The sequence below is a fragment of the Alternaria rosae genome (genome assembly GCF_020736505.1).
Source record: "Alternaria rosae strain MPI-PUGE-AT-0040 chromosome Unknown BKA58scaffold_3, whole genome shotgun sequence".
Classification (NCBI taxonomy): Eukaryota; Fungi; Ascomycota; class Dothideomycetes; order Pleosporales; family Pleosporaceae; genus Alternaria; species Alternaria rosae.
This window is the reverse complement of record NW_025763572.1, coordinates 305,738-332,639: the sequence shown is the minus strand read 5'-3', so window position 1 is coordinate 332,639 and position 26,902 is coordinate 305,738. Positions and strand designations below refer to the sequence as shown.

The 26,902-nt window shown below is 53.3% G+C and overlaps 13 protein-coding genes across 13 annotated transcripts; 7 read left to right on the top strand and 6 right to left on the bottom strand.

The window, feature by feature from the left end:
* The first annotated feature begins 1,205 nt into the window (after nt 1-1,205).
* On the top strand, nt 1,206-5,030 carry BKA58DRAFT_116306 (uncharacterized protein). Its single transcript, XM_046164041.1, has one exon. It carries the CDS (start codon nt 1,412-1,414, stop codon nt 4,787-4,789), a length of 3,378 nt encoding a protein of 1,125 aa, XP_046027111.1. The 5' UTR covers nt 1,206-1,411; the 3' UTR covers nt 4,790-5,030.
* Nucleotides 5,031-5,956: 926 nt separating this feature from the next.
* Nucleotides 5,957-6,346, top strand: BKA58DRAFT_278562 (uncharacterized protein; the record flags this gene model as incomplete). The annotated part of the gene is made up of 1 exon (XM_046166818.1): nt 5,957-6,346. A coding segment is annotated over one exon (390 nt), but the record flags the coding sequence as incomplete, so codon positions are not given.
* Nucleotides 6,347-7,499: 1,153 nt separating this feature from the next.
* BKA58DRAFT_379279 (uncharacterized protein) lies at nt 7,500-7,995 on the bottom strand. Its single transcript, XM_046169800.1, has one exon. The coding sequence runs from the start codon at nt 7,927-7,929 to the stop codon at nt 7,774-7,776; it is 156 nt and encodes a 51-aa protein (XP_046027109.1). The 5' UTR covers nt 7,930-7,995; the 3' UTR covers nt 7,500-7,773.
* A 15-nt stretch (nt 7,996-8,010) lies between these two features.
* BKA58DRAFT_379278 (uncharacterized protein) lies at nt 8,011-8,297 on the bottom strand. Its single transcript, XM_046169799.1, has one exon. The coding sequence runs from the start codon at nt 8,291-8,293 to the stop codon at nt 8,090-8,092; it is 204 nt and encodes a 67-aa protein (XP_046027108.1). The 5' UTR covers nt 8,294-8,297; the 3' UTR covers nt 8,011-8,089.
* A 64-nt stretch (nt 8,298-8,361) lies between these two features.
* Nucleotides 8,362-8,757, bottom strand: BKA58DRAFT_437126 (uncharacterized protein; the record flags this gene model as incomplete). The annotated part of the gene is made up of 1 exon (XM_046173461.1): nt 8,362-8,757. The coding sequence occupies one exon, from the start codon at nt 8,755-8,757 to the stop codon at nt 8,362-8,364; it is 396 nt and encodes a 131-aa protein (XP_046027107.1).
* A 665-nt stretch (nt 8,758-9,422) lies between these two features.
* Nucleotides 9,423-10,533, top strand: BKA58DRAFT_116286 (uncharacterized protein). Its single transcript, XM_046164040.1, has one exon. It carries the CDS (start codon nt 9,480-9,482, stop codon nt 10,407-10,409), a length of 930 nt encoding a protein of 309 aa, XP_046027106.1. The 5' UTR covers nt 9,423-9,479; the 3' UTR covers nt 10,410-10,533.
* A 635-nt stretch (nt 10,534-11,168) lies between these two features.
* BKA58DRAFT_379276 (uncharacterized protein) lies at nt 11,169-14,539 on the top strand. The gene is made up of 2 exons (XM_046169798.1): nt 11,169-11,509; nt 11,556-14,539. Exons 1-2 carry the CDS (start codon nt 11,175-11,177, stop codon nt 14,371-14,373), a joined length of 3,153 nt encoding a protein of 1,050 aa, XP_046027105.1. The 5' UTR covers nt 11,169-11,174; the 3' UTR covers nt 14,374-14,539.
* Nucleotides 14,540-15,570: 1,031 nt separating this feature from the next.
* On the top strand, nt 15,571-16,737 carry BKA58DRAFT_379273 (uncharacterized protein). Its single transcript, XM_046169797.1, has one exon. It carries the CDS (start codon nt 15,689-15,691, stop codon nt 16,601-16,603), a length of 915 nt encoding a protein of 304 aa, XP_046027104.1. The 5' UTR covers nt 15,571-15,688; the 3' UTR covers nt 16,604-16,737.
* Nucleotides 16,710-18,511, bottom strand: BKA58DRAFT_116254 (S-adenosyl-L-methionine-dependent methyltransferase). Its single transcript, XM_046164038.1, has 4 exons — nt 18,239-18,511; nt 17,997-18,176; nt 17,182-17,945; nt 16,710-17,135 (listed from the first exon to the last, which is right to left on the bottom strand). The coding sequence occupies exons 1-4, from the start codon at nt 18,335-18,337 to the stop codon at nt 16,817-16,819; spliced, it is 1,362 nt and encodes a 453-aa protein (XP_046027103.1). The 5' UTR covers nt 18,338-18,511; the 3' UTR covers nt 16,710-16,816.
* Nucleotides 18,512-19,349: 838 nt separating this feature from the next.
* BKA58DRAFT_116198 (uncharacterized protein) lies at nt 19,350-20,292 on the top strand. The gene has a single exon (XM_046164037.1). The coding sequence runs from the start codon at nt 19,482-19,484 to the stop codon at nt 20,112-20,114; it is 633 nt and encodes a 210-aa protein (XP_046027102.1). The 5' UTR covers nt 19,350-19,481; the 3' UTR covers nt 20,115-20,292.
* A 38-nt stretch (nt 20,293-20,330) lies between these two features.
* BKA58DRAFT_334254 (copper radical oxidase) lies at nt 20,331-23,429 on the bottom strand. Its single transcript, XM_046168216.1, has 2 exons — nt 22,625-23,429; nt 20,331-22,576 (listed from the first exon to the last, which is right to left on the bottom strand). The coding sequence occupies exons 1-2, from the start codon at nt 23,327-23,329 to the stop codon at nt 20,471-20,473; spliced, it is 2,811 nt and encodes a 936-aa protein (XP_046027101.1). The 5' UTR covers nt 23,330-23,429; the 3' UTR covers nt 20,331-20,470.
* A 681-nt stretch (nt 23,430-24,110) lies between these two features.
* BKA58DRAFT_379258 (uncharacterized protein) lies at nt 24,111-25,509 on the bottom strand. Its single transcript, XM_046169796.1, has 3 exons — nt 25,393-25,509; nt 24,413-25,345; nt 24,111-24,353 (listed from the first exon to the last, which is right to left on the bottom strand). Exon 2 carries the CDS (start codon nt 25,128-25,130, stop codon nt 24,525-24,527), a length of 606 nt encoding a protein of 201 aa, XP_046027100.1. The 5' UTR covers nt 25,131-25,345; nt 25,393-25,509; the 3' UTR covers nt 24,111-24,353; nt 24,413-24,524.
* Nucleotides 25,510-25,527: 18 nt separating this feature from the next.
* BKA58DRAFT_334250 (HAD-like domain-containing protein) lies at nt 25,528-26,882 on the top strand. The gene is made up of 2 exons (XM_046168215.1): nt 25,528-25,873; nt 25,928-26,882. Exons 1-2 carry the CDS (start codon nt 25,709-25,711, stop codon nt 26,615-26,617), a joined length of 855 nt encoding a protein of 284 aa, XP_046027099.1. The 5' UTR covers nt 25,528-25,708; the 3' UTR covers nt 26,618-26,882.
* Nucleotides 26,883-26,902: the final 20 nt, after the last annotated feature.

The following is a 26,902-nucleotide window of genomic DNA, read 5'->3' as shown; positions in this document are numbered from 1 at the left end:
GTGGTTTGAGTTCCGTAGCTTCTCCAGGGCTTCCACCACTTCCGACGTTGACGCCGTGCCACCAAGATTTCGTGGGGCGTGCAGAGCAGCTCGATGGTCCGACTCATCGCATGCCCCCTCATCACCGCCTTCTTGTACCTCATTTCTAGTTTCTTGTTCTGCTATCATTGCATGATATTACAAGGACCGGTATAATACCTTCTAGATGAAGCGGAGTACCACGTCTATAATACTTACAGCGTAAGCAATACCAAAAGCTTCCTAGCAAACAACAGCGAAGACGTTGACGGCTTTGATGAAGGTGCTGGTGCATAATGCAGGCACAATACTTCATACAATCGCAGTGCAAGTGTATCTCCCAAACACATTGTCCGACGAAGGCGATAGGGAAATAGTAGTCTGTGATATGTCGACGCGTCCGTGGCACGCGCAGATCTTGTCGACGATTGACCTGCACACGGAGTCTCTATGAATTATCTTATAGCCCATCACAGTGCTATAGGACAATAACAGCACCACGGATCAGAATCGCGCATATATAACGTGTATGTATAGGCCGTACAAATTATAGGTGAGTGTATTGGCGCGTTGACGGCGGCACGGGCAGTTCTTCTCGACGACCAAAGGCCCGAAAAGCCAATAGATCTCAGCTGATGCGTTGCGTATCTGAAACAAAAGTGGATGGAAGGTAGTGTCATTGACTTTTCTTGAACGCGTGGAAGCCGGGTTCTTGAGCGGCAGGCAACCTTGGAAGGTGGGGGCACAGCGCGCTCGTGCTGACGGTGCGGTCATACCACCAACCTTCTACCAACCTCCCTTCCATCACAACTTTGGGGTCACGCAGCATTACGATGGCAACTGTTTCTCCGACGACGGCATCTTTGGGAAAAGCAATGCCATCAATTGAATCGGACATTGGCAACGGTACATAATCGGTCGTTGTCGACGAGCTATATCTTCACATGCTATGATGTGGGCGCGCCACAAAAGCCGTTGCCCCGAACGACCCCGTTTACTAACCAGCTTGGCATGGGAAAATCAGGGCAAATCAGGCCCAGACGCGATCCGGGCCAGTCTCCGATCATGGCATGCAGCATTGATTGGACCGATGGACGCCTCTCACCGAAACATACGCGCTAGAATAGTACGTTGCGCAACTTTAGTCGAGTCTTTCGCGGCTGGGTCGAGGGCGTCGCGGGCTGGGCCTCTGTTGACAGACCAGCCACCTCGCGGTCCCGTGCATGAACCGCAGATCTGAGCCCACCATCCGACTTGTATCTGCGCATCCTCAACTCCACTCGTATTGTCGCTTGCGCCGTACTACGCTGTCCCGCAATTCTCGAGAGTCGTGGTTCATGGGACGTCATCTCCAGCATTCGAGGTGAAGGTCCTCGCGCATCACACCACCACTATGTCAACCTCACTAAGGCTGCCTATCGAACTTCGAATGCAATGGCTCCCGCTCTTCTCAGCTTCGCTACTGCTGTCTGCTGTTGCAGCCCAGATGCCCTACAACCCTACACGCCTCCTCCAGAACAATGATACCCTCTACGTCTTCCGCCCGTCGTCGCAATCCTCCACGCAGTTCGCTCTGAGCACCATCGATCTATCATCCCAGGTCAAAGCGTCGAACCTGCCCTACAACACATTGTACGCCACGCTACCCTTCCTTGACGACAATGCCCCGCGCGCGTTCACCCCGGTTCTTGACCAGGACGGCAACCTGACTGTATATACGGGCGACTGCACTCTGGGTGCGAGTGGTGGGGAGTTGTGGAGTTTCGTACCAGATACACCGGAGAATGTCGTCAAGGGTAGTTGGAGCAAGCAGGATGTATCTGTGGTCGACAGTTCGCATACGTCCATCATGGGCGCGAACTACCTCAGCGGCGGTATGACATTCTCGTCTATCGTAGGAGGGAAGGCTGCGAACACCGGCGCATACTTCTTCGGTGGCATGTGTCCCGATCAAAACGATACCACGAGCGACTGGCAATCTGCGGCCAACTACTCAAACTTCATGGTCACACTACAACCATCCGAGGATACGAGCAAGCCGCTCAACTACGACATCGACGTCTCATCCAGCCGTGGGCCGCCTATACCCGAAGCTGGATTCACCATCACTGGTCTTTCGCCAACCTTTTCCGACCGAAGCGATGGCACGCAGATACAACAGCAAAACTTTGTTCTTATCGGCGGCCATACTAGTGCTGCTTTCATCAACATGTCGCAGATTGCGCTCTTCTCTCTACCGGAACAGGGCTGGACCTTCATCGGCGTTGAGCAGCCTGACACTTCCCGTACAGACTTAGCTATCCGAGCAGACGTCACCTCGATCGACCCGCGTTCCGGCCATACTGCCGTACTGAGTCCCGATGGCCAGCAGATCATTGTGGTTGGTGGCTGGGTGGGCGATATCAATACACCGGCGGATCCCCAGTTCGCCATACTGAGCGTTGCAGATGGATATGGCGGTGCTGGTGACTGGCAGTGGGTAGTTCCATCTACTGCTGGTACCGGGCTGCCGAATGACGGTGGTATTTACGGTCATGGAGCGGCCATGCTCCCAGGAGGTGTACTGATGATCACCGGAGGCTACTCTATTTTGTCATCTAGTACACAGCGGAGAGACGTCGCACCAGCAGTAAACACGCAAACCTACTTCCTTAACGTCACCTCGAACACCTGGATCTCGGATTATACTCCCCCAGCCAAAGAGGCGCCGTCCGAATCTGCCAGTAGCGGCTTGTTGTCGACAACTGGGCAAAAGGCTGGCCTGGGTGTAGGCATTGGTATCGGCCTGGCTGCGATATGTGGAGTGTTCGCGCTCTACATGTGGTATGCAAGGCGTATGAAGAAGCGGAGGGAGTTCCGGGAAAAGCAACTGCAAGAGATCTCCTACACTACCCATAGATATAATGCCGAAGACCACCCTCAAAGCTTCGATGGCCGCGGCGGGAACTCGGATGCTCTGGACTACATTGCCGATCAGAACGGGCCTTACTACTTCCCGGCCGGTACACAGGGTGGGCAAGGATGGAAGGCCGCCAACCGGGGTGATGTAGAAAGAACTGGCTTGCTGGTCGAGATTCCAAGTCCGACCCGCGGATTGCGACGCAACTTGACTGGTAGACCTCAGTACGCCATGGGCAGGCCTCGTGGTCCTGGAAGCATACATCCTATCGACGAATTGGAGGAGGAGCCTGACGAAGAGTTAGCGCACGACAACAACACACCGGGCAGGCATCATGAGATGACCGAGACACGACCAAGATCCGGAGCAGCGATACTGGACAACGCTCCTGTTTTGGATCCCTTCACGGAATCCCCTGGGCGTACCAGGAATACCCTCCATTCAGCGTCTCCCTCGCCTCAACACCAGAGCTATGAGGTCAACACTAATTCAGCTGGAAGGCTATCGCCTGACAAGTCTACTTCGGAACGTACAAGCTCCAACCTCAGCGAACGAAGTACGCTGTCCTGGACTTCCTCCAACGGTGGCGTGGGGCGCAGTGCATCCATGCGTTCGGGTCCTATGTTGAACACAGCCATGCGTGCCAACCCATTCAAAACGCCTGATACAAGTCCTACTCATGACAAGCCTGGTCGACACTCACCAGACGACCCGCGAACCCAGTCATTTAGTAGTCTGCAAGGAGAACAGGATGTCGACTCATTCCGCACGGCACAATCATCATTCTCCCGTCTACAAGCAGAAGGCGAGGTGCTCCTTGGTGGAAACCCAGAGCGATCCAGACCCGACACCAGCTCATCCGGTTCAACCACACACCGTGACTCGGACCGCAGCAACAGTCGCGCAGCCACAGCCACACCAGCAACATCCTTCGCACTAGACCTATCATCAGCCTCTCGACCCGCAACTAGAGAGCGCAGAATGAGCTGGCTAGGCAGTGTCCGCAGAGTGCTAACGCGCTCCGTCTCAAGCGCCGAACGTACGCGCTCTCTAACAACAGCACCAATCTACCACGAACCCTACAGAGACGATCCCATCTCCCCCGTCGACCCGTCTCCCCGATCCATCAACAGGAAATCCCTCCCCGCCCCTTCAACAGCAACCTCAACCCCCCAACGCGCCGCCTCCGACGCAAGCTTCTGGCGCAACCGCCGCGGCAAACAAGATTGGCTCGAAGAAGAACAAGACCCGGCGTGGCGCCGCACCGCAGGAGATGACTGGGGCGCACCTGAGGACATTGCCATACTAGAGCGTGAACGCGCACGTCAAGAGTGGCGGGAACGGGGAAGCAATCTGCTTGTCACTATCAACAGTGAGGACCGTCTCCCCACGCCACGCACACCAATTTCACCAGACCAGCTAGGCGTGCCGCCATCGCATGATAGAGGAGAGGAAAGAGAGCGTCCCTGCACCCCCGCCAGCGAAGCAGACTGGGACGTCGAAGCCGCAGTCGAGCGCCGCGTTGTGCAAGTCATGTTCACCGTACCAAAAAGCAAGCTCAGAGTCGTCAACGCAGACATTGACGGAGCTAGCATATTGTCCGATGTCCCCCCACGGGATACGGATGATAACGCTAATACGTCGCCGACGAGGGTGAAGGATCTTGCGGGAAGGTTCGAACAGATGAGTGGGAGGAGTAGTCCTAGGATGAGTCCGAGGCCTAGTCCGTCGAATTCGATTAAGAGTTTGAAGGTTAGGAACAAGGCAAGTTCCGCGTCGCTGGCGAGACAGACGAGTCTCAGGAGTGCGAGGTTGGGCAGTGGAGCAGGTCTGAGTCCGTTGGGGAATGGGAAGGGGAAAGAGAGGGAGTGATTTGATGATGGTATTTTCCGGTTGTACGATTTCTTTTTGATGATCTAGGGATAGCGAATGGCGTTTGGGATCTGGCGTTTTCTGTACGCACAGAGAAGCTTGATAGATATCCTTGATGTTTGTATTCACATAGCACGATTTAGTGTTGACGTGCTCCACGGTCGTTTTTAGACGAGACGATGTAGTTACAAGTAGTTTGAACGACCTTATTATTCTACAAAAGAGTTATATACTGTCCTCGCTTCAACTTGACATGTGCAAAAATCTTTGGCAAGGGAACATGAAGTACTTCGAGGCTGGAATTTTGCCGTCGTCGGTCGCCTTCCCCCCTTCCTCCCGGGTGTAACACGGCAAGCGCGTTTCGTGAGATTGTGACAAAGTCATCCTTTGTTCATACGGTACGGCTATGAGGACTGTGGTTTTTGTGTTGCGTATCCAAGATGATCAAAGCCTGTCATTCCCAAACTGTAGCATTTGTGGGTTTAGTACGACCTTGCTAACATTATCGAGACTTGTCATCGGAAGATGGGGGTTTTGTGCTACACATTTACCCGCTTCATCCTCTCATCATCCCTAGTCGTATGGGGAAGCCGTGGGGTATATAGCGCCTGTTACTCGTTGCCGTGTTTCTAAGAGTGCTTGTGCGAGAGACAGCGGGAAGTATAGGAACGGCGAATGAGACTCTTCGCTCAGGACATGCGGTCGTTCAACTAGCCTTATCCAAGGTTTTCGCTCAGACAGCAGACATGAGGAGCGCTATGGTGGGGGTTACGAAGAGATGGCCGCTGCTCCTGGTCGTGAACTTGCAGATGGAGTCGCATATACACTACACGAATGCGGATATCGACCGAAAGAAGCGATGCCGGAGCGACACCGAACAGAGACGCCTGTCCGGTAGAGGATACCAATGATGGTATCGAAAGCGCGACTATAGGATGCGAATCGGAACCTACTGGCTATCTCGACTGGTGCTATCGCCTCAGCACAAATTGGATACTATGGTGTCTCATCGGCGATATATCGAAGGAGGAGGCTCACGAGATAGAACACTTGAGCACCATGCTTCCTCGAAACGACTCTGGTGTTGGATTTCACCTACTAGGAGGAAATGAGGGATATTCCTTACGTCCCGCGGTGCTAAAACCATCATTACCTATCTATTTCCAATTCATTTCCCAAGACGCCACAACCAGAAAACTGCTCGATTACCGTGTTTGCTCGGAATGGAATAACGTCGACGCCCTACTCCACGAACTGGCACTCGACGGCATCATCGTCCATGAGCTATGGAACGTAACCGAAGACATGCAGATTGCGAGTGGTGACTGGGATGCAAGGATTCAACCGGGCATTGCGATAGAAGCGTGGTGTTTTCTGGACGCACAGAGTGATGCTTGGGAGGAACATGGTAGTGAGAGCGAGGTCGAAGACGAGGTGGATGGAGACAGTGTGGGAAATGACTGCAAGATGAGTCAACAAGATTCGATGACTGAATCGCGTCCCTCGCATCCATGGTGGTTCAGTCGATGGCGAGAAAGAGTAGAAAAGAAACTCTAAAGTAAAAGAGACGTCACGTCCGAACCATCCTGGTCTGTGATAGTAGCATGGTGTACATCCATCGTCGGCATCGTAGTCTTGGTCAGCGTACTTAGTACATAGATAATCGATTTCCCTCTTTCCAATCCCTCACCACGGCGTATCCTCCTCCTCACTACTGCTACTAAACCGCCCACTTTTCCCATGATTTCCCAACTCATCATCCACCTCCCCATCATGGTCATGGTGCTCCGCATAATGCGGATAACGGTACCCCTAAAATTTCCTCCTCTTACACCGCGGACAATCAACACAAGGATCATTGTCCTCAGCACTGCTATCCATGACTAACTTCCCATCCACAACACAATATTATGTATAGGTCTTAGGATCGTAAACACGCATGCTATCCACCAGCTTCTTGTCTTCCTCCTCTTGAATCTCACGAGCTTTAATAGTACAGCATGTCACGACGTGGAAGTTTAGAGCTTTCTCGGGAGTTCACTTCTTGTATAGGCCGAGGAGGTCGAAGTAATCTTGGCCGCCTACGATGGAGGTGGCGAAGTCTTTGCTTTCTTTTGCGAGGCGCCCGAGGCAGACATCACCGCCGTGGGTTGCGCAGCCTACAGTTTTTGGGTCTACGGAGAAGACGTCTGGTGCGGTTTTGGGTTCTGGCGGGACTTCGAAGATGACTTGTTGTATCGCTTCGTGTGATTTTCGCAGTGGGGAGGCAAAGGCTTTGTCGTCTTTTGCTATGCAGCCCCACTGCTCCTCGTCAGCGGCGGCGCCTTCTAGGATACAGATGCCCAAGCGTGGATCTTTACTCCATTATTGTCCCAGGAGGGGTCGGCGAAGAGGGAGCGTCCGAGGTAGAGCCAAATTTTTGCGCATTGGTCTTGGAGTGCTCGCCAGCTGAAGCAGTGATCCATGGCGTCGTCTTCTAGCCAGAGAATAAGGTCGCGAAGAAGGGTCGTGGGGCTGTTTTCGTTTGTGGAGTGCTCTTCGGTGTAGGGGCGCCACCGACGGCTTGCTACTACGAAGGACACGTGGGCGGGTGATTTATTGAACTTTTTGTCAAGGCGGGCGATTTCTGTTTCCAACCGAAGGGTGTTGTTGAGTTGTCTGACTTTATCTGTGTTTGTGTATCGAACATCAGTGTTTTCCTGACAAGCTGCTCACGTTAAGTGTGTACGGTACGTACGGTCAACAGATGCGTCGGTAGTTGCCTATCCAAAACTCCGCTCCATGAAGATCGGAGCTAGAATACTGGTTTCTTGTAACCGAGAGCCGTCCCTTAGCTTCCGCATATCTTTGAGCGTTTTGGAATTCTGCTTTCCTCATGCCTCACGCGCTATATCAGAGGCAGACCGTCCTATCATTAGATAGGCATTACGAAAGGACTCACCCAGAGTCTGGGGGGCACCACCGAAGAAAAGCCTCGTTTCTTCTTACTGGTGGATGAGGTACTCCATGTCCGGCCATACAGGGAAATTAGGATGCGATAGCTTGGTAGCAACGTACAAGTGTGTCATCATGCAAATCTGCCCCAAGGCGCGTTCTAGCTGATAAACTAAAGTGTTGAGTTGCAGATAAGCGTCGTACATTAGTAATCCACATCTGATCGGATTGGATTACTGATGTACGACGCTTATCTGTCCATAAGACCAGACGAACCGATCATGTGTGGATGCTAACTGATCAACAAAAGAGCTAGTAGTACTGCGAATTGCCAACGGCTGTGGGCTAAATATCGAAAGGTTCAATCTATGACTTACCCCATACGGGAATGTTCTTTTGAGGATAATTCTCTAGGCGTGCAAGTGTTAGATCAAATTCAGACTCAGCGTGCCGCACCAAGTCGATAGCTGTGTTCGCGATGACAGAAGCGTTCACCAAGTCGACTTTGCCGTCGTTGTATAAAAACCAGATTTCCTGAACAGTGTCGCGAAGCTCATATATGTTTGTCATGGACGACTGGATAGCGAAGCAAAACTGCGACTCGATCTCCGACTCGTCTTGCTGAATTTCAACAGGGTTCACAGGGGTAGTGTTTCCATCGAGTCATCTGGTCTTGGGGCAGGTCCGTCCTCGGTCTCGGCCTCTTCAGCCGCGTTGTTGGGATCCATCGAGAGACTGGAGAGAGTATTCTTCATCTTTTGCAGCGAGTCAATGTCGGGCTTTTGACTTGGCTGAGTTCTCTGAGCACGAGGCACCGATTCCTTAACCAGTGGCTGAAGGATTCCAGCAGCATATCTGAGGATATCAACGAAGTGAGCATCGGTCTGGTAGCTCTCGTCTAGGACAGTGTCGCTTTGCGATTGACGGAAACAAGTTGCAGCTTTTCCTCGAACCTCAATGGCACGATCGAATATCTTGCTGAGTGCTCCAGGAACCTCGACCTTGGGAACTTTCTCCGCAATGGCTTCCGCCATGGGCACAAACTCTCCAACATTGATGCGATAGGTATCTGCGGGAGTGTTCGCGGAGGCAGCAGCAGCTTTTTGGGCTTCTTTCCTTGCCTGTAATTTGATGAAAAGAACGAAGCCACGGTGTAACAGAGGAGCTTTGCCGCGAATTGAAAATGAAGTGATACTCGCCCTGGGTTGACGGGATATTGTATGAGGCTGGACGAATGAGAACATTCACGGAGTTCGGAACACTTTACAAAAGCTACTGAAGAAATATGAGTGCGTGAGCTGTAGAGCTCATGCGCCGCCTTCCGCCACAACGAAGGTCGGTTGTTTGCCCTGGATAGATGCAGAGGCAGATGTAAGTCGCATCTCGGGCATTGTCACGGATGCACAGGCCTTCCAGGTTCCCCACCAGCTCAGACTATCGTGAAGAGCCAATAGGAAGGTGGCGCGAGATCCCCTTGGACGCTTTCCGGGGGGATTGCCGCTCTTGTAAGGGGTTTAAAAGCAATACTGTAATGTGACATTGTACATGTCTGGCAGAGCCCTTAACGGGAGGAAGCATGAATACTGGATATAAAGTGCTGGAAAGATAGCGCGAATGTGGCGTTATTGGGGATGCAGGAGGTTGTGATATTGGTGTTGTAAGAGGGCAGGGATGAGAGCCATGACGTGCCAGACGCGAGCAGAGCTCCCCGCGCGCATTGGGCTTCCGAGCTCACGGCTGAAGCATCGCAACCACAATGGCTGACATGGCATCGCGAATTGCGTCAGTAAGAGGATTGTTACCTGATCTGGAATCAGCGCTGCATTCCTTTACTTCGTCCCCTGCCAAGTTCCGTGTCGTGCGGACAGTCAACGACACGCCGACACAGCCCAAGACGCTCTACATCCTCGACTCGTCCTTCAATCCGCCGTCCATTGCCCACCTCACCCTCGCGACATCGGCCCTGAAGCAGTCGACGCCCCTAGAAAAGAGCCCCTTTCGGTTGTTACTGCTGTTTAGCACCCACAATGCAGACAAAGCACCGAGTCCGGCCAGCTTTGTGCAGCGCATCGCCCTCATGACTGTGTTTGCCGAGGACCTGTCGCGAAGCTTGAAGAGCGCGTCGCCCTCGATGGCTGCTGACGTGTCCAACGTGTCGATAGACATTGGCCTAACCAAGGAGCCATACTACAGTGACAAGTCGGTTGCCATAGCCGAGACCACACCACCATTCTACGCGTCGCGACCCATCCACATCCACCTTGTCGGCTACGACACCCTGATCCGCTTCTGCAACCCCAAATACTACCCCAAGTACGACCCACCGCTTTCGGCGCTCAAGCCCTTCTTCGGTGCCGGCCACAAGCTGCGTGTGACCCAGCGACCCACGGACCCGAGCGACGAGTCGTCCAATGAGTTTGGTACAACGGAGGAGCAAGAGAGATACCTGCAGGATCTGAAAGATGGCAATCAGCAGAAGGCCGGCTTTGAGCCTGCCTGGGGCAACAACATAGACATGGTGCAGGCGGAGGAAGGCGTTGGTATAAGCTCTACCAGAGTGAGAAAGGCAGCCAACGCGGGTGATTGGGACACGGTAGGCAAGTTGTGTACCGAGGGCGTAGCTGCTTGGATCAAAGACCAGGGTCTATACAGTGAGGATGCTAGCGGCAAGAAGATGATGGGCTGAAATACCACCACGTACATGGCATGTGCAACAGTGATGCGTATATCGAGTCTCTCAGGCACAACATCATAGAGCATACATGTCGCGACCAAAAGCCAATTCGGCGGCGTCATTTCTTTGCTGTGTGTTTGGACCAGGACTTCTTGGGGAAGTCGCGATGAACGGGATATGACGGGCTTCTCCCACACCACAAGAGGCCACAACATGGACGCAGCCGCAACTGCCCAACCCACCCAGCATCTCACGCCATATGTTTAGTCTTCGTCATCGAAACTACTTCCTCATACGTTGCCATGTCTTCTGCAGCCATCGGCACTCCCGCAAGCTCATGTTGGCATGGACAAGCTGTCTTGTTTGCATCTCTCTTTCCCAACTTCCGGTCTTGAGCAAGCACTTCACGTGCACTGACGCGGCCATCAACAAACCAGCAACTTTCCATATGCAGCTACCCACTCATCCTTCTTCCACCACCTCGCCATCATGGCAACCAATCTGTGCTGTACGGCCGAGCAGGACGATCGTTCAGATTCACCCGAGCTACCCAACGCCCGCGTCAGTCAGCCTACACCGGTGAACAGGCCACTCCTACCCAAAGATGCTAGCTCACCTAGTTCACGCTTCACGAGTGCCCGTTCGGAAGACCTTCATGAGCTGCATGAGATTTTCCACAACGCTCGCGACTCCAACGAAGACCGAGCTATGCCGATGCGGACGCTTCGTGCACGCTTCAGTCGTCCTTCGATGCATAGCATCCGCAGTCTACACAAGATGACGAGTATGCGTTCACTGATTAGACGCAAGTTTTCGAAGGAGCTTCCTAAGAAAGCTCCAACCGTTTCATCACCACATTTGCAGCCGAGACCAAGGCACATCACACCGGCTCCCAGCACTGTCATCAAGCAGCTGAAGGACGGAACAAACCAGCAGCTTCAGATCACTAAGTATGACCTACGCAAGGATCTACTCAGCGACAAGAAGCCTGATGAGGGCGGATACGATTCAGATGCCGAGGCCCTTGACGATATCGCGAACAACATCGGCAAGAAAGCACCTATCAAGCGACCAAGCATCCACAGCGTCGACTGGGCCACCACTACCGGAAGGTTAGATGTCGTGAGCTCGTTGTCACAGCATACTGACAATCACCAGCAAAACGACACCAGACTCCACGAGAAACGGCCGCACCAGCGGCGAGCTCAATGACGACCTCCCTCCCTACAGTATCAACAAGCCACAGGCCGGTCCTTTTTCCCACCGCTTCAGTCAAGTGTTCAGCACGCCCAATTTGCGATCAGATACGCCTGGTGGAAAGGACAACAGAGTCAGACGCTCGCATTCGGCCACATCCATGGGCTTGCCGAAGCCTTCTCCCCTCTCGCCATTACGACTACCAAGCCTTACCGACCACGACTCAGCTGGGATACCGTGGTCTGAGATAATGCATAAGAGTCTCCGGCTTTCCCAGTTCCCTGTGCCTCCACGCCATATCAGCCCACAGGCATCCATAACCACTTTCAACAACGACGGCCATAAGCGATACCAGAAACGAAGTAGTTCAGCTTCAGTATCATCACACCGAGCCCTTGAATGCCCTGCTTCTCCTTCTGCTCGCCTTGTTGAGATCCGCGTTCAACAGCCCACTTCTACCGCAAGCCCAAGGCCGTCTTCATCTATCAGAGGCAATCTCCGCGGAGATTCATCTCAAAAGGCACGAGGACAGGCACGTAACGGCGAGGGTAATGATGACGATGACAATCCACGTCGATCTGTACATCTTCACAGCATGCGCATCTCACATCATCTACGGTCCGGGTCTCTTCTCTCATGGGATCAACTTGCCGATGCACCAGAGCTTCCAACTCCGCCTCACGCATTCCGTGAACGTACTGTCTCAGACCAAAGCCGGACTTCCCCACGAAGTAAGCAACTAGCCCGTCATGACCGGCAAACTTCGAGCTCAGGCTTTGCCAGCTCAAAGGTTCCGAGTAGATGGGGTAAGGTCCTGCCGAACGATCTTGACACCCGGCCTGATGCTGCCTCTTCCATCTACTCGAGTCGGCCACAAAGCCCACCCGACAGTTTTGGGGGATCGGTAACAACTCTACCGCGCACTGGTACTGAGAATCGCCCGGTCAGTATCTCGTCTTCCGACATACGACGGCCTCGACGTTCTGCTTCCTTTCCTACAGACAACGAAGACACACCAAGACCAGCTAAACGACATGGTCTTATCAACCTTGCAACTGTCACTGGCCATGCGATCGAGCCCGCGCTTCTTGCACCGCCAGCGCCGCTAGCACGCAAGAACAGTGTTGCTGATACCAAGACCTCCAAATTTCGGGAAGAGTTTAGCCCATCTCCACCCAAGAAGAAGATGACACAGTCGGCATCTATCATCAAGTTCCTGAACCCAAAGCGCCTGAGTATGCGCAGTCAGAGTGAGGCGAATCTCCAATCAGAAGCGTCAGTCACCGTCACCGTCTTCGCTCTGGATGGTCCATCTGATACGTTGGATGTTCCTGCTAATCATACACGTCGTCAATCACGGTCCTTGATGAGCATGCAGGCTGAACAAGACGCACTTGGCAAGAGCAAAGGCGCTAATCATGTATGGGATCGTGCTTTGCAAGCGCACCAAGATGAGAAAGCATCTCTCTATCTTCCCAAAAACAGAGATCTTGCTGTTCAGGCGAGCCCTTTCCGCGAGCGCAGCGGGAGCATCTCCGTGCGACGCATCAGCGTCGAAGGCTTGGATCCAGCTAGCCGAGCTGATGATGGGTCTAGCACGCGGGTATCGACCCTTAGTCCCCACGCCGAAACACCTGGTGAAGAGCACTCCGAGGGGCTGTTCACGATGGTGTCTCGTCGCAGTGCTATGATCGGGCGTGATGATGTTAGCGTTGGACAAGAAGTGGCAAATGCATTTGAGCGGCAGGGTGACAGCATGGATATTGTCGGAGCCTGGGGTCGTTACCCTTCGCACACGCGCCACGACCGTACTGCCTCTGCAGGGAAGGCTGATAACGTCCAGCCGCGCGACTTTGCACTAGAGGCAGCGATCAGATTTGCTTCAGCAACAGATGACGAGGATTTGATCGATCCTACAGAGAGGAGACCCTCCACCCCACTGCTGCCTGGTGAGAAGAAGAAAAAGAAGAAGGTTGGCAGTGGTCGTGTAGCGAAGAGCAACTCGATGACTTTCGGCAAGACCCTCATGAAGAACTACACCAAGATGTTCAGGAGTCAGAGCACAGAGTTTCGCAGGCATGGTCGTGGACACCGCAGTTCCATCGCATCTGGCGGCATTCTTGAGCACCCTGAGCTCGAGCTCCTGCCTGATGTATGGTCGGGTGAGGTTCTCAGAGACGTTGACACGTATATTCCAGGTGATGAGCAGTCCGTGCCGAGGCAAGAAACTTCGAAGAAGACAACTAAATCCAGGAGCAACCTACGAGCGGAGGTTTCCATGGCAACACTCCGTCCACGCCGCAACTCTTCTGCGCCCAACCTAAATGAGATGTCATTCGGCGATGGCGCGGCTGATGCGCAGCACGCAAATGATCGAGCACGTGTCTGGTCTACCTACTATGATAACTGCGTCGATGCATATCCCCGTCTGAGTATGGACACCAACCGAGTTCTCGGGGACTTCGGTCGTCCGAATCGGCACTCATTCGATAGTCGGCAGGTGTCCGTGCACTCGCGCGCTTTGCCTACCTATCTGCGCAAGCACACGCGCAACGCCAGCCAGATGAGTCAGATGAGCAATGGGAGCCGAGCCAGGAGCTTCGGATCGCTGGGTAAAGATGACACCGCTTTCGAGGAACGGAGTTTGGTCAGCGTTAGGCGAAGCACCATGGATCTGATTTCCAAGTTCAAACAGCAGGAGGCTACCGAGCATGAGAGGATCTTGTCTTTCAGCAGGATGGATAGTGGACAGGCGCGGGAGAGTGTGGCGGCTCAGTGAGGTGGCTGAAAATCACGCCACGTCGTAATGTTTAATATCTGCTCCACGAGTCCGCCAGTACGATGAATGTATCGTTAGTATCAGTATCGGTCAGTTTGTAGCATTTACTCGTCATACTTGAGTCTTTTCTCGTTACGTTGCTATCGTCCTTCGAGCTAGTTGTGCCATCCTCGAATTTTCATTGGTCGCGTATTTGTTCGACCAAGGTATGCACACACGTGAATTGTAGCTGCGACCCACTCCTACACTGGCAGCCAGTAGCGATGCCTCGATTTCATCAGACCATCATTATTTTACAACAACACAGTGACTCGTGCGCCGAGGCTCTCGAGCTAGTGATTTGTTCCCACGTTTGGTGTAGGAAAGGTCTGAGGTGGGCTTTCGGGGCACTTGTCCGGTCACACTGCGCGTTCTCTACTGGGGGATGCGAACTTTGGTTGTACGTGCTGCTGTTAGACATGGTATATGAACGCACCTACACGGTCTCTTGTCTATAAAGTTGGACATCTCGCTGTTTATCAATTTCTGAACAACGAATCCAGTACACTGATCATAGAAATAACCGCAGCCGCCTACTACATATACCCAACCACTACACAGTCACTTAGCCATTACCCTCGCTGCCTCCTACATACCAGCTCATCCACCACGAACAAGTTTGAACAATACATACTGCTTCATACATCACACCCGCAGAACCTCGACCACCACATACCTCTCCGGCGACTACATGCCGCTCAGCTACTCCGTACGGTCAAGCAACGTAAAACTCTGACTACCACATACTCACACCACTACCACAAACACGTTTGAACCCCGCACCCAGGTTCATACATCACATCTTCTTTTTCGCAACAAAAATTTCGAAAAATACGCAGAACTCCTAAATACCATGTCGCCCGCTCCAATTGTTAGCGTTGGGAACGATGTATCCACCATGACTGCACTTGAGGGAGCAGGAGCAGGCGACTCATTCCAGCCCCTGGCTACAACGCCTGACGTTCAAACAATGGATGATAATCTGTTAAGGAATATGTGGCATTATCTCGAGATATCGCATTCTGCGGCTACTGTGGCACATGAAAGAAATATTGATCAAGGGGAAGAGACGGAGAGTGTGCATGAAGAGGATGTGAAGACGGAAGAGGAAGAGGAGGTTGAAGAAGAAGCCGTACCATCATCACAGGCCTATACAGGCAAAGGGAAAGGGGTAGCGAGAGTAGAGGATGATTTAGCGCCAGAAGTGGAAGGGGTAGTAGAGGTGGCGGTTGCAACAAAGGAGAAGAAATCACCTAAATTGCGTTTCCCGGCGAGGATGTGGAATGAGACTGTGGTTGGAGGTAGGGTTGATGTACAAGGAGTACAAGGACAACAAGATCCCAAAGGGGGAAGCTTGAAGCGCAAACGCGTTTATCTAGACATGGATAATGAAGTGGAAGCAAGTAACGGAGAGGGAAAAGAGGAAAAGGAGATACAAGTGGAAGAAAGAGGCCGAAGGAAGCGGACAAAAACGTTGAAAGCCTCTCAAAATGAAGAGATTTCAATGGAGAAGACAAGCGGAACTTCGAGGTCACGTGGGAACGCGGCTTCGGGTTCAGTATCTAGACCGGCTTCTTGCACCGCTGCCGCTACCGCTGCATCTTCACATTTGCGGGAGAAGTTCCTATCGACCACCCGCGCCAGCCCCCCTTCGCGACCAAGCACACGTTCAGCGGGCCCTCTTGTGCTACCCACCACCAAGCATTCACCCAGCGACCCCATCCGCATAAATCCCACACCCGCTGCTCCCTCCGCCCTAGCGCTAGAAATCGCCTCCCGCATTGTCGACCTACGTTCCCCATCCTCAACCTCCTCATCCACCGCATCGCCGACCCCAACAACACCGCCCATATCACCAAACGAAGGTCCCCGCGCAGCCTTCCACCGCCTCTTCCCGCACCTCCCCTCGTTTTCAGACTATGGGGACATAGGTGACTGGCGCGAATTGATGACTTGGACAAAAGATAAAGGGTGGTATGTTAGAGGTGAAGATGATATTTGGGCGAAGCCGGTGTGGAAGAAGCCGGGATGGAATGGGAGGGATGAGAGATTGGAGAAGCTGTGGGAGGGGTGTGTGAGGAGGTTGGAAGCGGAGAGGGGGTGGACGTGGGAGGAGAGGGAGGAGGAAGGGAGGAAGAGGGGTCTGAGGAGGCCCGTGGACCAAGGGCGTGGTGGCTGTCTAGCGGTGTGAAAGCATGTGTCTGCGACGACTGTGGGAATAGCTAGGGTCTTCGGGGTTGTGTATTGTTGGCGTCTTTGGTGTTAGGGAGGGGGATGTATCGCTCAACACGCGCCATGGTCCTAGGATTCGTGATTTCATCGAGTTGTCTTTAGCAGCTTGGTTGAAAATGTGTCATTTACTGTATGAGTTCATATATCATGTACATATTCGAATGCGACATGATCAAGTCTGACCGTCGCTAATTTTGAATGAAGGACTCTCATGCTCAGGTCGTGAATGTGCTGGTGCAGTTGCATCCATGTCGTTTTTGGGAGGATTATCTTCCTTGGTGGCAATGGCGGCTAGTTGGTCGACTGAAGCCTGTGTCGCGTCGATTGTGGTTGGTAGCGGCACCGATGTGGAAGAGGTTGTGTTTGATGGTACTCTCGCATGGTGGCCTTCGTCTTCTTCATCACGGTCTATCGACTCCTCCCATTCTACGTCGTCATCTGCTAAACTTGAAGTGTTTGCGCCTTCCGGCTTGCGGGCATAGTAGAAGAAACTACACAATTAGCAGATACCGCTTGACAAAAGTGATGTTCACTTACACATCAGCATAGAAATGTCTGTCTTTCCTCTTAGCCTCTGCTCTGCACTCAGATAGAAAGACTTCCACTTCCTCCCTTGACCACTTCAGCACGCGCGTGAAGAGCCCCAGTGAACTACTTGGCAGCCAATCCATCAGATCTTCATACACGAAGCGACCCAGAAGCTTGAATCTCGCGCCCTTTGCCCACTTCCCTACAGGCCACTTGTAATTCTTATAGTTGATACTCTTGAAGCCGGCATTACGAATCTGCGGCGTGAAGTGTCTTGGACTGGTACCATCGAGACCAATCTGCTTTGCGGCGTCGAGAAAGTACTCTGACCAGCGGATGAGGGGAGAGTTTTCCGCAGTCACGTCAGGATCCATGCACCGTATAGGAAAAGCAAGGTCTTGGCATTCGAGGTAGCCTCCAGGCTTGAGGTTGGCGTAGGCCTGCGCGAAGAAACGGTCCCAGTCCTTGATGGCTGCGACCATGGCCCGTGTATGAATGTAGTCAAATTGATTATGAAAGATCCAGTCTTGCTCGCAGTCATCGATCAGGAATTCACAATTTGGGGGCACCTGAGCGGGTTGGATGGGGCTCAGATCGGTGCCAAGGACGCGAGCGGACGGATGCTCATCAGCGAACTCAATGGACCAGATGCCAGTTCCACAGCCCACGTCGAGCACATTTTGCACATCTTTTGGGATTGGCGCTCGATAAAGTTTGCCATCGAGTGTGAGCCTGAATGCGTGGTGCTGTAGATCCAATCGGTCCGCTTCTACCTAGTGTTGGTATCAGCAACAGCAATGCTACTCACACCGATGGTAGCACACCTCATCATTGGGTACAGGATACTGTCCCTCGGCATATGCGTGATACCGTCTGCCGTTCTCGTAGCGAAAATTGAACACGGAGGACGTCGCAGACATGGTGTAAGAAGACTGGTTGTCACCGTAGGCAGAATCACCAAAGTTGGAGTCGCGCTCGTCGCTCTGCCCTTCTGTATCTTCACTCTATTATGACAGCTGTCAGTCGGGCAAGCTAATACAGCCAAGGTTTGGAACAGGGAACCCACGTCGATTTCGAGCGACGGACCGGAGCTGCTAGCCCCTTCAGCAGTAGAATCATCATGGGCGCTCCCGTTAGTGTCTGTCGAGCTGCTCGAGGCTGACATTGTGTTTTGTCTTTTCGGGTGGAGAGGGGCACGACAGAGCGGTCATACTGGTGGCCTTGGGCTTCCTAACGGCGCTTTAGATGAATTGCGCGGTATCCAGCTCATTGGTAACCCAAGCGCAGACGATCAATGCTGCGTTGTTAGGTTCGCATTTTTCAGGCGCCCCGGCCAATCGCATGCGAAGGATGTGTCGTCGGACGGAAGTTCCCAGGCCTTGCCATGTGCCGCGTCTTATTCATGGAGTATCTTGCAGGAATGGCACGTGGGATGGCGTGCATATTCCTTGGAGTTACCCTGTCAGAGTTGGCGAAGGCGGTGTCGGCGTGCCCCGAGCATGTAATGGCCGCGCTATCCATGGACGCCTTCGAGAACCAACATCCCGCGAGAGTGTTCTGGAGATTTTGAGTGTTTAGTTGATTGCATGCGCGAACATGTGACCGAATCCCACTGCAATCTGCTGCATCCAGATACGACAGTAGCATCGGACATGAGCCACGAGCGGTGGGTGTGGTGCAGGACGGGCTGCCGGGCGTAATCCCGTGTTGGTGGCCGGCTGCGATTAGCCGACGTGGTCAGTGGCTGCTGCATGTCGCATCGAGCCGAATCCAGCATGTGACGATGGCTTCTATGTTGAAGATGGTGTTTTCAGAGACACAATGATCAGTATGGCGAGGTTTGTAGTTGGAAGACAGCAGATGGCGGTCGAATCGGCGCCAAGGAAGCGCGCTCGCGTCCCCACCCGCAAGGGGCGCCGATCAACGGCGGCCCTTCAACCGCTGCAAGAGCGTTGGGCATTTGCCGTCGCTAGTCGACTTCGCATTGTCGCTATTGCATCAAAACACCAGATTCAAGGAATTCCAGAAGAAAAAAAACCACCATAGAGTGCGTCGCAGCTTCACATTCCGAGCTCGTACAGGCCGCGTTTCATTGCAGATTCTCGACGCGGCCTCTGGGACGCGTCTTGCTCGGCTTCTGGAGACGGTCTGCGCGGACTTTGCCTGCCACTTGACAATTTATTCCACCGACAGCTGAATTTGATTTCTACCTCGCTATCGAGTTGGATCGCGACTAATCTATTTCGGGTCTGGGGTTGCGCCTGCCTACGCGTCTTCGCGTCATCAACGCGGCTATCACCACCATCACCATGTCGCAACATTACCAAAACAGCTGGCGCCCCCGGCAACAGAACCGCAACTACAAAGCCCCCAAAGTGAGCAAGTGGCTGGATGAGAAACAGAAGGAAGATGACCAGATAGCTCCGGATGGCGTCTCCGGATCCGCCAGCCATCTCGAACGATGGGCTCTGATGACAGCGGGCATGCCACAGCAGCCTACCAAGCGTGCCAAGTCGCGTGAGAACGAGGAAGAGATTCGGGATCGCATCCATCGAAGATATCAAGGACCGGAACATCTCACACCTGCGACTTCCCAGGACGATCCTGAGCCCATGGAGGACCGCGAGGTGATCGATCTTATAGGCGATGACGTACAGCCCCAGTTCCTCGTACCCAAAACGACTACGAAGCGTCCCCGTTCACCATCTCCGGTTCCCGACACACCACGCGTCAATCTCAGTAGTGTAAGCTATGTCCAGGCCGTCAAACGTCGTCGGTCAAGATCGCCATCGCCCAAGAGATCTGCTTACTCTGCCTTCAGCGCTCGGCGATACGACACAAAAGCGATGAGTCTGGCAGATTCTGACGATAGTTATGACTACGCGCAGTCGAGTGAGTGGAGCTTCCCAAGTAGTGAGGACGAAGACGAAGAGATGAAGTGATGGGCTCAGGCGAGGCGCGCACAACGCGATTTCGAGTAATTCTACCAGCAGCCGATAGCTGGATGAAGGGGCGAGGGAAGGGGTTCAAGCGGCGTTGCGCTGAAAAGGTTGGATCGAGCAGTGAGTCTCATTTGCGCCGAACACGTCCAATACAGCATCACCGCTAAACCTCAATGGTGCTCAAACGCAGATTTTACGACACGTGTACATTAGACTTTAAAAATTCTACTAAGGCCGTCATGCCATTATGTACTGGGTCGCAGTGACCTAGGACCGACCTTGCGTGAGTATTGTTGCTCGAGCTGACAGATTAACAAATAGACATTAGATTCCTCAACACGTCGTGCAAATCCTGTTCAGCCCTGGAAGCTGCGAGGTGCTGTTGAAATGGATCTTGGCTTAGTCGCGTTCGCGCTCAAGGTTGAGACCCCTCCGACAGGTCCAACACCTGGCAATGGCTGGAAAGCAGCCTCATCGGGCCAGTTGCCGAGTGAAGCCGGGTCACCCCCAATACGAACCCACTTTGCGTGCGAGGGCGTAGGCCCATCCAAAACAAACATCCTGTACCAGCCCACAGGAGCGATGTATGGCCCCTTCGGCGCCTTGACAGTGCATGAACGGCCTGAGCAAGACACGCTCGGGAACAAGATGCGTGCGCCCATTGAACTTCCATGGGTACTGGACTCGGAACCAAGCAGCGACACCTTGATCGCACCACCGGAGGATGAAGTCACAGTGAAGGAGTAGTCTGCCTCCCAGATCCAGTCGACCTGTGGCAAGTCGAAGGTAGGCTGCGCTGCGCCGGAGAGCAAATAAGGTGGAAGGAAGACCTCCAGCCGGTGCTCCTGAGGATGTTTGCCCTGATCTTGCGGGTCGGAGCCCGAAACCAGTACTCTTCCGTCATCCATAATGACAGCTTCCGAGTGATACATGCGCGCAATGGTTGTGTTGGCCATGACGCTCATGCGCTTGCCTCGCGGCTTCCTGGAATCGTATAAGACAGCATTCAAGTTCGCTTGGTCTGCAAGACCAAAGCCTGCTTGTCCAATCTCGGCTCCGTTCAAGATAAGATAAGTGCCATCTGGAAGTGTTGCCATGCAGGATATAACACGTCGAGAAGGCATCCGCTCGAGACTCCATTGGGCATTGGCAGTATCTGGTTCGATGCTGACACAGTTGTCAAGTCCCACGTTTGGTGCAGCTGATGCGCCACCGCAGATGAGGACCTCCAATGGTGCAGTGTAAGGGTAGTACTGCGGAAGTAGGACTTGAGTACCCTCAAAGGGGTATGTACGGCCTCCTGTAGGATCGTTGACGGCAGCTGGTACCTTTGGCAGGATCTTGACCGTGTCCAGGCTGCGTTCGTCGAGGATGCGGGCCTCGTTGTAGTACTGAATGAAGATACCACCGGATGGTAGCACCACCAGGAATGGGTACAGATTGTACGGGTCAGTATCTCTCAGGTACTGCGCTTCGTATACAGGTCCGACAGTGGGCAAGATCTCCATATTCGGCACTGGCGGACCGTTCGAGCCATCTTGTCCGCCAACAATGAGCATCGATCCGTTAGCCATGACCATTCCTGTCGGATACCAGCGACCTCTTTGGAGCTTGACAGTGTTGACATCTTCCTGCCAGTTGTTTGTACCGTTGACACCGGCCGAACCGTCTGGCCAGTAGATGCGGACGCCAAATAACGAATCTGTTGACCATCCGCCAATGTTGATCTGTCGGCCGGCACGATCCGGTAGAGTCAGGCCTGCAGCGCAGAAGATGTCCGTCTTGATACCGGTCAGCTCACGGAAGGCGTGAAAGATGTCGCCACCAATCGAAGGGTCGAACTCATATGCACCAGTCGTGTTCGGCTCGCCTGTCCCGTGCTTCTCCAGGAAGGAGACCTTACCGTTGACACCAGGCTGCGCAATCAGAGGAATGATGGGTCCGCCAACCAGGAACTCATAGCGTCCCGCTGCAGTGCCCTTAGGGTACTCCCAGACGTACAATGGGTCGCCTTCCCACTTGTACCAGCTGAGTCGGTTACCTGCGCCACATAGCGCTTCAGGGTCGCCTGGGCAAGCAATGCTACATTCAGACTCTGGGGCAGGTTTCGAGCCAATCTTCTCAATACCGTCAAGGTCACCGCAGTAGCACTCTTCGCCGTACTCCATTCCGGCGGCCATGTAACCGAAAGCTTGGCATCGGCTCAGACACCATTCTGGCGAGTTACCAGTCGTGTTCAGAAGCTTGTGCGGGAATACTTGGTTGCCGATGTCGGTGATACATCCTTGGTATTGCCAGTCGCTTACGTTCTGGGTCGGAGTTGGGACTTTGACGACCTTCAATGGATCCTGGCTTGAGTAGATGCTCATTCGGTTGGGGCCTCCACACGTCTCGGCTTGGTTGCCAGCACACTTGGTGTTGCACTCCGACTCGGAAGAAGCGGGCTTGCCACCCATTCTCACCTGCACGAGTTAGTATTGGAAAAGATGGAAAGGTTGGAGTATACTAACAGCATTGTCACAGAAGCACTGGTAGCTGTACTCCATGGCTGCAATCTCATAGCCAGCTTTCGCACATATGCTGGTGCAAGACGCGACAGTCATCTTCTGATCATCGGGTTGTTGATAGTTGACGATGCGGAATCCGGGTCCATCGACATAGCAGCCTTTGTACTCAAAGCCTTCCGGGAGGCCGGTAGGAACAGGTGCTGCGCTGGATGCACCAGTTGCAGATGCTGTTGCAGAAGCAGTAGGCGTAGCTGTGGCGGAGGTGGATGATTCACCACCTGTGTAGAAACGGAAGAATGTCAAGCGATCAGGACCGCCGCACATCTCTGTCTGGTTGCCATTGCATGCCATGTTGCACCCCTTCTCGCCGTCAGGTGCAGGACCGCCATTGCCTCGAATCTGGTTGTCACAGAAACATTCTCCGGCATACTCAGTACCGGCCAGTACAAAGCCTCCAGCTCGGCATGCAGCTTTGCACTTGTCGTTGGTCATACCACCGGTCACTCCCATTCCCACGGAGAGCGACCGGCCGCCAACGTTGTCCGTGTAACATCCTTCAGAATACCATCCTTTCTTCGGTTCCGGGGTTGTGGTATTGCTAGGCAGTTCGGGTGCCGCTGAACTCTGCGCGCTAGCGGAGCAAACCAGGGACAGTACCAGGAGATGCAGGCTAAACGGCTGCCGCCGCAGGGCATAAAGTTGCGCCATGGGTGGCGCAATGGGAATGTCAAACGAGCGACGAAAGTATATTGAATTGACAAAAGTTCCGAGTGTAAGAAGGAGCACCGGCTGTTTAACAACACCCTGGGTATCGTATTACATCCCAGGCAGACCATGTATATAAGCGTCTAGTATTCCTACACTTCGACCGCCTCCCAGCCCATGCCTAACCGCGCTTGATCACACCGATGCCCACATCGCAGCCGCGTTGTCTTCCAAGTCCGGTAGGTACATTGGCGACAGCCGGGGCTGCATGCGTACGGCGCCTTTGTCTGCACGTGTCAGCACGCGAGCTGCAACTTTTCAATAGTCGACATGTAGATATTGCGGCTGACAGGCAAGAAAAAACAGGTCCAACATACGGACCGCTATCATGTTAGTACTCGCTTAGGCAGGTGTCCCGCTGCTTGGTATTACCGGATAAGTAAAGGCTCTTATCACGACCAATCAGGACACGCACTACACACGCAGCGTTAATCTATTTTCTCAGCAATTCTCCTATTGATTTCGTTTAATCGAGCGCCATGCTCTGGCGGCCTTGCGAACTAGTCTGTGCAAAGAAAGAGGGTCTAACAGCATGTCCGTTACACATCGCCCGTCGTTGGCCGACCGTGTCGCTGGGCGAGCGAGATGGCGCGCCTTACCAGCGGAACGATACGGACCTCGCTCCGTAGTCCTACACACTCCGATCCTAGCCTCACGATGTGCGATACGAGCCCGGGAATGAGTGAGCGCTAAGAATAGCTTCGTACATGACACCAAGCTGCTTTGCCGCTCTTATGCCGCGCCCGCCTACAACACCGTATCAAGGTATCGTATCTTGCCTAGCTGCAGCAACCTCGCACAATGGCTTTGTTACATCGTCGACATTGTTACACGTGATATTGTACGCCGAATGTCAACGCACCCAATGCGACAGCATTGCTCGACAAGCTACCTATCCTCTAGTCTACGCAATGCCACAGAACTGCCAAGCACAATCACACGATATCCGCCCCCAAACCTCCCGTTCGTAAGATGAACAACTCCAACGTGGCGCGCCATGGCTGATCGACCCGTGTGGGGAACAAGAGTCCTGCGAACAAGATACGCTGCCGTCACCCGAGACTAATCATATTTTCACGCTATAGTACGAGTGTCTACACCGGTGTGGTGTGGGTTCGACGGCAGTCTGGCCCAAGTGTTAAGTGGAGATTGTGTCTAGTGGAGCTTCTGGCAACGACAAGTGAGATGTGCACTTACTACTTCCTGTCGCCCTGCAAGCCACCATGTACCTAATTGTCAGCCTCGTGGTGGGATACGTGACATGTGGTGGTAGAAGATGAGTCATGCGCGCGTGAATGTCACTCGTGGCATGAGTGGGGTGGGAGTTGTAGGACGACCTAGGCTGCGATGGGGAGGTGAGATGCAGGTGAGATGCCCACCTTGATGTATTGGCATTTCGTATCTGCAAACATGTAGTCTGAGCTGAGTGGGATGAATCGGTAGTTGGTAGCAGTCCCAAAGCAGAATAGCTTACATACTCAGATACTGAGGTCAGCTTGGACTGGAGTAGACGAAATGGTACTTGATGCAGTCCCTGGCATCTCCGACATTGCTTATTCGATATTTGTGGCTGGCTGCAGAGGATCAATACATGTGCGGCTGTACCCTTGGCATATATCGGAGTGTGTAGATCTGGATTAGGAAAGTTGCAGGTCTGAGGGTGTGGGCAGGACTGAAAGACTGGTGTAGCGACGGCTGAAGGAACCGTTAGTTCGTACGGCCTGGTATTGCTATCGGTCGCCATTGGTATCTTGATTTTGACGAGAGACCGGCTACTCTTCCAAGGCGCTGCCGTCGTGTATTGGATGCTCACCTCATGTGGACTTCGCTAGGAAGCCGAAGGCAGAGGATTTGCGAGCTTCATTCTTCGCCACGAAGTGCCTTGTCCTCGCCGACCTTGATATTCGGTTACTGAAGCCGAATGTGTTGTAGCGTATTGGTGTGACCATGCATCTCTAGCTGAAGGCTGTGTTAGCTATGGGGGGCAGATGCGAAAGATAGACTACCTAGGTAGAGTGGCCAGTGTGAAAGTCGACTAGCCTGGAAGTACTGCTTCTAGGCGTGGCAGTCAGCTGCCATGGACTTAGATTCAGTTGTAGATATCGTCTAACTTGTAAGCCAATTGCCAGCATGCACATTTTGAACGATGCCGTTCACTTCACATGCTGCGCGGCGGCTAGCCCCGATTCGGTTAGTGACCGCGGGGTAGATGTTCAGGTCCGCAGTTCAGGGTCCTCCAGCTGCCCAACCTTGGAGCAGATCATCTTGCACAACTAAGCCAAGAGACAAAGTCCAGATCGCGCTCTATCAGCTGTAGATCCCATGGCTTCGCTACCGCCTGTACGCGCCTGCATCTTTGATGTAGACGGCACGCTCATCAACTCAGAAGATATCTACACAGACATCTACAACAACATACTCCGAGAATATGGCAAACCACACTACCCATGGGCGGTCAAGGCGACACAGCAAAGCAGAGGTACAAAGGTCTGTGTTGCTCAGCCCTGTCATCTCACCCCATGATGTTAATGCTTAGTACAGGGTACCAAGCGCCTATTAGACTGGGCGCAAGTACCCCTCACCCCAGCTGAATGGTCCGCGAAAGAGAAAGAAGGCACACATCTGTTCAAGAACAGTAAGGTGCTTCCGGGTGTGGAAAGTCTTCTCACGACCCTCAAAACGAAGACGTCACCGTCTGTGCTGCTTTCGCTGGCTAGTTCCGCTGGCCATCACAAGTTTGCACTCAAGACGTCGCATATACCAGCTATCAATGCTGCGTTCGATGACCCTGCCTTTCACGTCTTTGGTGATGATCCGGAGATGTGTGATAGCAAGAAGAAGCCAGAACCCGATATCTTTCTTCTCGCTTTGAAGAGATTGAATGCTGCCGAGACAGCACGTGGCGAGCGTGCTTTGGAACCTGCGGAGTGCTTGGTGTTTGAGGACTCGATCGCAGGTGTGGAGGCAGCGAGAAGGGCGGGTATGCGTGTTGTCTGGGTCCCACATCCTGGGCTTGCGGAGGTCTGCAAAGGACGGGAGATGGATGTACTCATGGGAAGGACGGAGGAAGATGGTGTAGCGCCGGATTATGGGATGCCCGTGGAAGGAGATGCAAGGAGCCCTGTTGCTGCAGAAGACGGCCGCTTGATGTCGCACGATGGGTTGGCGGAGCTGAGATCAAGCCTTGATGACTTTCCGTATGCAAAGTATGGTATCAATCTCGTAAAGTGAGTGTGGGATGAATGCATACGGCCCTGGGGGTCAGCGTTCGTACGCTATGGGAGACATTCAATGTAAACTACACGGTACTACTTGTCACTTCCGACAAAGCTGTGGAGTCCAAGGTATCTATCTGCTCCTTCTCGATGCTGTCGTTCAGACATACTTTTCAACCGGGACTCGTGGCATTAACATCTGTACTACTGACGGCGCGTTCAACATGAGTCACACGTTTGGGCAGATGGGAACGGGTTCTGGGGGTCTGAGTTGATGAGGCTTGGATCAGAGGAAGGCTGT

Excerpts from the sequence above, each read along its gene's own strand:
- BKA58DRAFT_116306 (XM_046164041.1), top strand. The coding sequence starts at position 1,412 with ATGTCAACCTCACTAAGGCTGCCTATCGAACTTCGAATGCAATGGCTC.
- BKA58DRAFT_379279 (XM_046169800.1), bottom strand. The coding sequence starts at position 7,929 with ATGTACGACGCTTATCTGCAACTCAACACTTTAGTTTATCAGCTAGAA.
- BKA58DRAFT_379278 (XM_046169799.1), bottom strand. The coding sequence starts at position 8,293 with ATGACAAACATATATGAGCTTCGCGACACTGTTCAGGAAATCTGGTTT.
- BKA58DRAFT_116286 (XM_046164040.1), top strand. The coding sequence starts at position 9,480 with ATGGCTGACATGGCATCGCGAATTGCGTCAGTAAGAGGATTGTTACCT.
- BKA58DRAFT_379276 (XM_046169798.1), top strand. The coding sequence starts at position 11,175 with ATGACGAGTATGCGTTCACTGATTAGACGCAAGTTTTCGAAGGAGCTT. Across the intron at positions 11,510-11,555 it reads TGGGCCACCACTACCGGAAG|CAAAACGACACCAGACTCCA; the intron begins GTTAGATGTCGT and ends GACAATCACCAG.
- BKA58DRAFT_379273 (XM_046169797.1), top strand. The coding sequence starts at position 15,689 with ATGTGGAATGAGACTGTGGTTGGAGGTAGGGTTGATGTACAAGGAGTA.
- BKA58DRAFT_116254 (XM_046164038.1), bottom strand. The coding sequence starts at position 18,337 with ATGTCAGCCTCGAGCAGCTCGACAGACACTAACGGGAGCGCCCATGAT. Across the intron at positions 18,177-18,238 it reads GTCCGTCGCTCGAAATCGAC|AGTGAAGATACAGAAGGGCA; the intron begins GTGGGTTCCCTG and ends CTGTCATAATAG. Across the intron at positions 17,136-17,181 it reads AGACATTTCTATGCTGATGT|TTTCTTCTACTATGCCCGCA; the intron begins GTAAGTGAACAT and ends CTAATTGTGTAG.
- BKA58DRAFT_116198 (XM_046164037.1), top strand. The coding sequence starts at position 19,482 with ATGTCGCAACATTACCAAAACAGCTGGCGCCCCCGGCAACAGAACCGC.
- BKA58DRAFT_334254 (XM_046168216.1), bottom strand. The coding sequence starts at position 23,329 with ATGGCGCAACTTTATGCCCTGCGGCGGCAGCCGTTTAGCCTGCATCTC. Across the intron at positions 22,577-22,624 it reads AGTGCTTCTGTGACAATGCT|GTGAGAATGGGTGGCAAGCC; the intron begins GTTAGTATACTC and ends TAACTCGTGCAG.
- BKA58DRAFT_379258 (XM_046169796.1), bottom strand. The coding sequence starts at position 25,130 with ATGGCGACCGATAGCAATACCAGGCCGTACGAACTAACGGTTCCTTCA.
- BKA58DRAFT_334250 (XM_046168215.1), top strand. The coding sequence starts at position 25,709 with ATGGCTTCGCTACCGCCTGTACGCGCCTGCATCTTTGATGTAGACGGC. Across the intron at positions 25,874-25,927 it reads AGCAAAGCAGAGGTACAAAG|GGTACCAAGCGCCTATTAGA; the intron begins GTCTGTGTTGCT and ends TGCTTAGTACAG.